Source organism: Silene latifolia, chromosome 5, assembly GCF_048544455.1.
Source record: "Silene latifolia isolate original U9 population chromosome 5, ASM4854445v1, whole genome shotgun sequence".
Lineage (NCBI taxonomy): Eukaryota > Viridiplantae > Streptophyta > Magnoliopsida > Caryophyllales > Caryophyllaceae > Silene > Silene latifolia.
In genome coordinates, this window is record NC_133530.1 from 11,834,304 (window position 1) to 11,844,423 (window position 10,120).

General features: G+C 36.1%; 1 protein-coding gene across 2 annotated transcripts; it reads left to right on the forward strand.

Annotated features, from left to right (window-relative positions):
* The first annotated feature begins 3,495 nt into the window (after nt 1-3,495).
* LOC141656718 (wax ester synthase/diacylglycerol acyltransferase 11-like) lies at nt 3,496-7,227 on the forward strand. Of its 2 annotated transcripts, none has more exons than XM_074463723.1 (7): nt 3,496-4,003; nt 5,083-5,682; nt 5,772-5,838; nt 5,936-6,039; nt 6,236-6,451; nt 6,544-6,681; nt 6,837-7,227. In XM_074463723.1, the coding sequence occupies exons 1-7, from the start codon at nt 3,767-3,769 to the stop codon at nt 7,008-7,010; spliced, it is 1,536 nt and encodes a 511-aa protein (XP_074319824.1). In that variant the 5' UTR covers nt 3,496-3,766; the 3' UTR covers nt 7,011-7,227. The 2 variants fall into 2 exon arrangements, with proteins under 2 accessions (XP_074319824.1, XP_074319825.1); XM_074463724.1 differs by having other exon boundaries at nt 3,850-4,003; nt 5,097-5,682.
* Nucleotides 7,228-10,120: the final 2,893 nt, after the last annotated feature.

Genomic DNA, 10,120 nt, shown 5'->3' on the forward strand with positions numbered 1-10,120 from the left:
TTGTATTGTGACGACGACAGATACTTTGCAAAGTTTGATGAAGAGGAGTTGGCTTATATCGATGCCCAAGTTAGAGCTCATGTTAGACCGGCAATTATTAGTGCGGGTTTGCATCAGCGGAATCCGGAAAAGTCAAGACCTAATCGGCGACAAATCTACAATCGTTCTCAGAAAGTAAGGGCCGAGGAAAGAGATGGGAGAAACCCGACACAACAAATGTTAGCACTTGCGGTTCAGCATAAGTACGTTCATTATTGGGTCACTGATCAGGAGACCGATGAGCTAACCCACGTGTTCATGGCTCATCCAGAAGCTGTTAAGATGTTTCGATCATACTATTATGTGGTATTGATCGATTCCACGTACAAGACAAATTTATACCGTCTTCCGCTTGTTGAGATGGTTGGTGTCACACCTGTCGGGAAGAGCTTTGTCATCGCGTATGCTCTTGTGACGCATGAGTCCGAGGATGGATATTTGTGGGTTTTAAGGAAACTGAAGGCCCTTCTCAATGATGTCGTTCAACCTAATGCTATTGTTACTGATTGCGAGGCAGGTTTGTTGAACGCGATTCCCATTGTTTTTCCGGATTCGTCTCACTTGCTATGTCTTTGCATATATATTCTAACGTGGAGACGAAAGCACTTGATATCACGGGTCACGATAGTTGGGCTAAGCACAATTTCTCCGCATTTTGAGCGAAGGGACCAACGGATCTCCAAGAACACGACCGAGGCTGAGTAGGGTCAATTACCGAAGGTGGACCGGGTCTGAACATAGGAAAATACTCATAGATCCACGATTGCAACAAAGTCAAGCAACCACCAATAGTCTTCACACCAGCACGTGAAGCCACACCCAACTGTCGGTACATGAAAGCTAGTACACCGGCTCCCCAAGCGTAGTGGTGTACACAATCAGTATCATACACTAAAGGAAACAACTGAGGACGTAACCTATCACCTGATTTGTCGACAAAAAGTGTCGACCCCAATACCGCAGCAAAAAACCCCTGAGCAAAAAGAACATCACAACTAGCTGCCGTCATGTCACAAACTGCATCTACCAATATACCCCCACTCTTGTAAATAGGGGCCTTCTTACTAGGGTTTAACGGCAACCTCAACTCATCTGATGAAATCCCAAAGAAGCCACAAACAAACATAAGGGGATCCGCCAACTTCCCGTCATTAGTCTTCACCTTACAACAGTTACCATCAACCCGAACACCTAAGATTTGCGAAACATCGTGAAGGAGTATGGACATCTCCCCAAAAGGCATGTGAAAACTGTTGGTGTCGGGTTGCCATCTCTCAACGAAAGCAGAAATAAGGGGCATGTTAAAATGCTCGGCCATGGAATCTAATAGGTGAGAAAGACCACTACCGTCATAAATAGTCTGAACGGCCGAAGGTAGTTCCCAACAACTCAACAACCTCGTCTTACCAAACCGGTGGTAACCCGTCAAAACTGGTCGACCGACCTCATTAGGAGTCGGCCATAAGGTGTTGGCAATGTGGCCCCCAAAGCTAGGAATCACGTGGAGAAACATCGGACCACCCGGAACACGATGATCGATCAACCAAGAGACATCCTTACCCGACTTCTTCTTCTTCGGAGCCACGACACTACTAGAACCACCATCCGACATCCGCTGAAAACGCCCCTCCTCATTCCGTCTACGTGGCACCCTACGCACTCGCTCATCACCCGCCTCCTCCAACCGCTCCGCAGTCCACGACTCGGTACTACCATCTCCAATCTCAGACTCAAACTGGAGCCCCTTTCGAGCTCGAACGTGACGGTCAATTCCTCCACCGGCCATCTATTCAAAAAATAATAAAAACGCATTGATTACTTAAATTAATAAAACAAAGAATTTATAAATATAAGTTTAAGTAAATTAAAAAATTTTTAAAAAAAACAAAATAACCCCAAACAGGGTTTATTAGTAATAATTAATTAATATTTTACGTAAACAAAACGAGACGGAAAAAAATATATTTACAACGACTTGATTACTTAAATTAATAAAACAAAGAATTTATAAATATAAGTTTAAGTAAATTAAAAAATAAATAAAAAAACAAAATATCCCCGAACGGGGTTTATTAGTAATGATTAATTAATATTTTACGTAAACAAAACGAGACGGAAAAAAAATAAATTTACAAAGACTTTGCCACGGACGAGAATTATTATTAATAATTTATTAGTTTTTAACACTAACAAAAGACGGAAAAATAAGTTTTTAAAAATTTAAAAAATAAAATAAATAATTTTACAACGAGTTCGGCACGGACGAGGTTTATTATTAATAATTTATTAGTTTATAACGATAACAAAACAAGACGGAAAAATAAATTTTTTTTTTTAAAAAAAAGAAACGAGAAATTCAAAAAAAAAAAAAAAAAAAAAAAGCAGAAACTGGGCCAGACGAAGAACATTTTCGTCCAGGTCCAGGCCCAGACGAAAATGTTTTTCGTCCAAGACCCATAATGGACGAAGAACATTTTCGTCTGGCTCTGGACCTGGACGAAAATGTTCTTCGTCTGGCCCCAGATTTCGTTTTTTTTTTTCAATTTTTTTTTTCGAATTTTCCGATTGATTTTGGCATAACACGACTTAATCCGATTGAAATCAAAGCATCTATCCTAATTCCGTCTACAATAAAGGCATCTATACTAATTCCGTCACAAATTTACAAACTAAGCAAAATACTACAAAATTTTTTTAATACTAATCACATACCTTGTTGAATGTTTGAATTCGTGACGGAAATGATGTGGTCGATACGTTTTGTTGTTGTTATTTGAGTCGGGTTTTTTTTTTTTCAAAATTTGGAATGTGAAAGGTAGTTTTTGAATAAAAAGGAAAATATTAGGGGGAGTGTGAGGGAGGGGCAATTTTGGAAGTTCATCAAAATTGTCGACGATATTTAGTAATTTGTCGACGACCTTTAACAGGCAGGAAAAAAAATAGCTTCTCGGATTGAGTTAGAGCTAGGCATGGACTACAACACCTTGGCCCTGCTCAGCTCAAATGTGATAACCAGGCAGCACTAGCCATTGCTGCTAATCCCGTCTATCATGAACGCACTAAACACATTGAAGTAGATTGTCACTTCATTCGTGAAAAGATACAGCAAGGGCTTCTAACTACCTCCTATAGTCCTATGTCAATACCAAAGAACAGGTGGCTGACATCTTTACCAAGTCATGTCCCGTGTCTCAACATGAGTACCTATTGTCCAAGATGGGAGTTTCCCCAAGTCTCCACTCTCATCTTGAGGGGGAGTGTAGAGATCAAATCAGTCAAAGTCCAATGCAAAGAAAGCGTGTGAAAAAGAAGGATGCAGTAGGCTAAAATGTAGAGTATGCTAAATGGTAATAAAAATAGTTCTTGCTATTGTATACTGGTTATTAACCAAAAAGTAGTTACTAGCTGAAAAGTAGTTGTATATGTACTGATATGCTTGTAGTTCATTTATTATTCACAATATAACAAATATCACATTAACTCTTGCACAATCAATAGCTCAACATGAAAGTCTTCTACTCCTGACATTTGTATTTACTCAACACTTCGGAGCATGGCTGCACAGCACCAAGTTTTAATGTTGGAACAGGACCACCATAATCTCCCAGCCGGCACCGTGTACAATCATTGTAGGGTGTATTTATGACAATTCATTAGCAACAAATTCTTATTCAACCCAAAAGAAATACAAAATAAAAGTATAAATAAATAATATATCGAAATTTGAATGGAGAGTAGCAAAAGGCTGAAACCCATAAACACAGGGCGGAACGCCAACACTGTTGCCAATACGAAGATGGAAGAGGAAGAACCGTTAACTCCGACTGCGCGTTTGCTCCACGCGCCACAGTTGAACTGTTTTGTAATAGCGGTTATGGGTTGTAAGACTATGATTAACGTTAATGTTATCAAAGAAGGGCTTAAGCATACTTTGGTTAAGCATCCCCGTTTCTCTAGCAACTTGGTATGTCTTTTAATTTGTTTTCGTTAGTTTTTTATTTTATTTTATTTTTGGTTTAAAGGAAACCATAAGAGCGATTTTGATATATACATCAGATATGAATTATGATAATCTTATTTGAAATTTCGTAAGGTTGTTTAGGTTGGTATTTCATATATGAGAGTGATTAATTTGTTGTTAATGAAGTAGTTTAGATCCATGTGATAAATGCGCGGTATTTATAGTGGTTTTATTTTTGCATTACTTAATTATGCTAAATTAACACCTGATTAGTTTTTCATATTTTCCCGTCATTATATTTTGATATGAGGAAAAAATTTTAAATTGTAAAATTATTAAAAAAAATGAATAAAATTCCAAATAATAGTGGTATCTCATTAATTGTTCATTATTCTCGTTATGTGTTTTGTTTCGAGCAAAATAAATTAAAACTGAAAATTAATCAAAGAAAATTGAGTAATGTGCTAAAATGTATTTTTCAAAAAGTATTTTTTATACCACAAAGCTAATGGTTTATTGTAATTTTATATTATTTATACTTTAATTAAAGGGTAATGATAAATACAACCCACTGGATTGTATTTAAGAAACCAAAAGAGGAAATAAATTCTTGATATATGCATTAAATGTATTGGTTAATGTGTAATTTAGTTCTTACTTTTTAAGTTAATACCCAAATTAGAAGGTATTTAATGCTTAAATACAATCCAGTGGGTTGTATTTAGCATTACCCTTAATTAAAATATTATAGTTTAGTGTTTACTGAAAATTACATAATTTGATAAAAATATTAATTTTAATGAAAAAATTATATAATGAAATACATTATAATTATTAATTTCCTTATTTAGTGAATACAATTAAATTATCAATAACTTCCGTATTTAAAAAGATGCTTTTTGGAGGGAAAATTTGTAAGTTCGCCTATTCTTTTGTTTTTCTGTCTACCTTTTTTTATTCTGAATCAATAATTGGGACGGGGAGTAACAACATAATTCAATCGGGCTTAAAAAGTTTGTCCCCTTAAAACAAGTTCAGATTAGATCAGATTTTAAAAGTTTTCCATGGAGTTGAACAATAAGGTACTTGATCCTAGGAAAGGTGGTCAACCAACAGGCTGGACCCGAACCGAAGTAATAATTGACGACCATGTCATTATCCCGGATCTGGACCCAAATACAGATTCACCGGACCGCTTCATTGAAGATTATGTCTCAAGCTTAACAACGACTCCAATGGACTTATCCAAGCCATTATGGGAGCTCCATCTCCTCAACATCAAAACGAAAGAAGCAAATTCAATAGCAGTATTTCGGATCCATCATTCCGCTGGAGACGGAATTTATCTCATGTCAATCGTCCTTGCTTGTACTAGACAAACCGCTAATCCTGATGCACTTCCTACACTCCCAATCAGCAGTAACAAGAAGAAGCCGACCATGACGAGTCGTCCAAGTTGCTCGTTAGGGCTCTTAAGCTGCTTCTTCGGGTTAATGTTTATTTTCACGTTATTGTGGAACACTTTAATCGATTTAGCCAAGTTCACAGCTACGTCATTGTGGCTGAAAGACACGAAAACTCCACTCAAAGGCGGCCCTGGTGTCGGATTCACTCCTAAGCGATATGTTTACAGAACTCTTAGCCTTGATAACATTAAGCTTGTGAAGAAGGCCTTGGATGTGGTATAGTATATTTTAATTTTCTCGGATTATTTATCGATTTAACTTTTTTTAATGATGCTGAATTAACTTTGTTCTGTTTACTTGATCAGACTATAAATGATGTGGTTTTGGGGATTACACAAGCAGGCATATCTTATTATCTCAACCGCAAATATGGTCCGTCTTGAATACAAACAGCTTAACGACTCATGAATTTGTTCTGTTTATTTGTATTGCATAAAATTTACAACTGCAATGGTCTTATATTTATCAGGGGAGCTAAAAGGAGAACAGAAGGCAAAATTCGATAACTTGCCAAAGCATATCCGCTTTAGATCAAGTGTAATAGTGAATCTTAGACCAGTATCCACCATCGAGGTTACAATCATATTGTTTTGGTGTCACGGTCTTGATTTTATTAGGCGTAATAACAGGAGAATAATATTCTCCTAATATTACGCCTAATAATATATTTGGCGTAATATTAGAAGAATAATATTCTCCTAATATTACGCCTAATAGATTTAATGACAACATACCGACATCTAATTAAACATTGATGTTTGGTAAACAGAATTTAGCGGAAAATATGGAGGCGAGTACCAAGGGGAAATGGAACTGCGGGAATGCAATTGGTTATGTGCATCTTCCCTTCCACATCGCCATAAGAAACGACCCATTGGATTATATACGCAATGCTAAGGCGACAATGGACAGAAAGAAACACTCACTTGAAGCATTGTGTACTTACAAAATTACTAGGATTGTTCTCAAAACACTTGGGCTTCGGGTATGATATCTAAATCACCTCGACTTTTCCTAATAGACTGTATTTCCTTATACGTACCAATTTCTCACATAGGATGATTTAATGATTTTTAGGCGATCGCTGCTTTAGTGTACCGGGTTATTTCGCATCCTTCATTGGTCTTTTCAAATGTCGTTGGTCCGAAGGAAGAAATAAGCTTTTTTGGTCATCCCATTGCTTTCATTGCTCCAAGCGCTTGCGGACTACCACAAGTATTCTCATGTTACTTCCTCCGTTCGTTTCAATTATGTGTTTACCTTTGATTAAAATACTGATCGTAATAATGAATACAAAGAGTAGTTAACAACTAACATCACTATTTTTGTGTGTGGTTTCCTTAATTACTTAATGTTTTTTGCTAATGCAGGCATTGATAGTCCATTTTCAGAGTTACATGGATAAGATGACCCTGATTTTAGCCATTGATCAAGATGTTATCCCTGATCCACAAACACTATGTGATGATATTGAGGAATCTCTTAGACTCGCTTACAAAGCTATTATCGAACAAAACCTCTCTGTGGCGGAGCCAGGATTTTAAGCCAGCGGGAGCGAAATGGTAATAATATAAGGGGACCTCGAAAAAATTCGAAAAATTTAACTAAAAAATTCAAAATTTTCCAATGCTAGCGGGAGCGAAAGGGTAATATTATAAGGGACTTGGTCAGATTATGATGTATAGTATTTCAGTATTTGTATAAGTGGATTCGTTTTACACGAAGCGTAAAACCACCTTACATAATAATAACTCTTTGTTATTGGAGTACTAGTTACAGTAGTAATTTTAGAAACAATTTCTATTTACAAGGCATACTTAAAACAGATTGTATTACACAAAAAGTCAAACTAGTATGATACCCAAATAGGAAAACAAACCAAATGGCCCAACTTGAGAGGGTATGAGAAGATATCAAACACAAATTCTTGTTTAACGCGGCCATATCCGTTTGAAACCAAGACAATCTCAAACCGACTGTACTATACATGGACTGTCCTCCATATAACACTACTTCTGCCAAAGCTCTTAAAATATTGTCCGACTTTCCTAGTTGTTGGCACGAATGTGCAATTTTCTAAGGCATATTTATATATCAACCTATAGAATTTGACTTTGGGCAACAAATTCTTTATTCTCGTTCCCTCAAAAATAAATTTCCTTACAACAATCAACCCAAAATTAAAAAAACACAAAACAAAATTTTGAATGGAGGGTGGCAAATGGCCGAAGCCAATAAGCACAAGGCGGAACACCAACGTCGTTGAGACGAAGTTGGACAAGGGAGAACCGTTAACTCTGACCGCGCAATTGTTCCACGTTCCACAGTTTAACTGCTTTATAGTAACGATTGTGGGTTTCGGATGGTCTTACGTTAGTCTTAGGGTAAGATTATTGGTAATTTTGAGACAAGATTCACTCAAACTACCAATAATTTACCATAATCTTGACAAAGTCTTAAGTTGAGTTTCGGAGATCCAAAACTCAACTTAAGACTTTGGGTGAGTACTATTGACCCCCACTATAAAGGGAAATTAACTAATAAGTGGATTTCATGTGTCGTACAAACAAAAAAAGAAATTAAGTAGAAAAGTATAAAAGTAAAGTCTAAGATAAGTCTTACGGATAATATATAAAGTTTGAGCTCAATCTGAATAATAAAGAAATAATAAAAGTTAGTGAAAAGTTGCTGATGTGGCAAAGTTTTAAGCTGATGCAGACATTAACAGCCCATTTTCAGAGTCAAATGGATAAGATGACCTTGCATTGGTTCTAGCCATTGATCAAAGATGTTATCCCAGACCCACAAAGACTATGTGACGATATTGAGGAGTCACTTAGGCTCGCTAACAAAGCTATTATCGCACAAGAGCTCAGCTTGTCTAGTCCCATTTAGTCTTAAATTGGACGTTATAACTTACGGAGTACATTGTACAAGAATTAAAAAGACTTAAGTTGGGTTGTGGTGCAAATTATGGAAGGAAAATTTACCCTACACCTAGAAGATTGGTTAAATAATTGGAAAGCAATGAGATCATGGAAAGAGAAAAGGATAGCACAGAGAACGACTTTTCGTCTTGGTGTTTGAATACGTGTTGTTGTTCTCCGTCTTTGTTGTGTCTTTGTAACTTTGTGCGGGACTCTACTCGCTGTAGGTCTCTGGGTTTATCCAATTATCCCTTCTTATTAATAAAAAAAAAGGAATCAAAGTCTTTTTTGAGACTGTCGTCTTAAGCTTAAGACGAGCTCTTTCTATTCTATGTGATTCATGTAATCCTAGTTACAATGGTCATGTTGTAAGTTTAAGACCGTCTTAAATAAGACTAACTTTATAAGTAAATTGAGAAGTCTATTGATCGAATACGAAAAAGGGGGGGGGGGGTGAATTGAGTATTAAAAACGATGCCCACTTTTTCGAAATATAAGATGTAAAATTAATTATTTGATTTTATTGATTAAAATCAACTAATTAATTTACTAATAAGCGCAAAATCGAAATACCAAAAATAAAGAAAGAGAGAAAAAGAGACACACGGGATTTTTGAAGTGGTTCAGTTTCACAAGTCGAAACCTACGTCCACTATTCTTGATTAATAATTTTCAGTACCTTTCTACGGATTACAAAAATTATCAATCCACTCGTATAATCAACTATATGATTATAACTCAGATTGAGTATCGCTAAATACTCTAGATTGCTCTTACGTTAATAAGAAAAGTACAACGATAAATACTAATCTCACGTTATGCAAGTGAGTATAATATCTTTGTGTACTTAGTATCCTATAACGATTTCTCTTTGAGTGATTGACAAATATGATGCGCAACTTTTGTATAAGCAATTTGTAAAATAAGAATTAAAGCTCAAATAATTTTTGCTTAAATATTTTTCTCTTGAAAGTGTAGATGTGTGTCACTTTTAATTGCTGAATGAAGAGAGGTATTTATAGTTGTAGGGAATTAGGGTTTTAGAATATTCTGGAAGGTGTAAAACCCTAAATGACTTGATGAACAAGTAGGAGGCTAGGGTTAAGGAGTGGATCGGCCTCTAGGGTTTCGGCCGGCCCCTAGGGCTTCCTTCGGTCCATTCGGCATCCATAGCCCACAACAAATCAAGATAGAATTTTAGTTGAAACTCTAGGTTGCATGACGACATAAATATCGTGTTACAAACCAATAGTACATCCAATTTAAATTCTAATTAAATAATTCCAATTATATAAATACTCTCTTATTTTTACAAAACATTAAAAATATATTTTCCAAAAATTAACGCATCATTTTTGTCTAGTAGTGAAGTTATGGCTATGAGGTCATAACTTCACTAACCTTTAAATCAAACAAAGTAAAACCATTACCGGATGACGACCTATACACTAGTAGAAAAATCACATTTGGCAAGCACAAATGGCTACGGTTGTAGTTAATAACCGTTGCCTTAAAAATTTTGAGAATAGGCTTTTGAAAAGGCTACGGTTGTTGTTAAAAAACCGTGGCCAAAACTGAAAAGGCTACGGTTGTAGTTAATAACCGTAGCCACAAGCATTTTAGGATAAATAGAAAGCTACGGTTGACTAATAGAACCGTAGTCATATATTTTTCAAATTTTTTAAAATCCGAAAATTAATAGACATGAGTAACTTTTAATAAGGCGC

What these genes read in the sequence shown, in the direction of transcription:
- LOC141656718 (XM_074463723.1), top strand. Translation starts at nt 3,767, where the DNA reads ATGGAGAGTAGCAAAAGGCTGAAACCCATAAACACAGGGCGGAACGCC. An exon ending in CCCGTTTCTCTAGCAACTTG is followed by an intron (nt 4,004 to 5,082) that starts GTATGTCTTTTA and finishes TTGAACAATAAG; the next exon opens with GTACTTGATCCTAGGAAAGG. An exon ending in TTATCTCAACCGCAAATATG is followed by an intron (nt 5,839 to 5,935) that starts GTCCGTCTTGAA and finishes TATATTTATCAG; the next exon opens with GGGAGCTAAAAGGAGAACAG.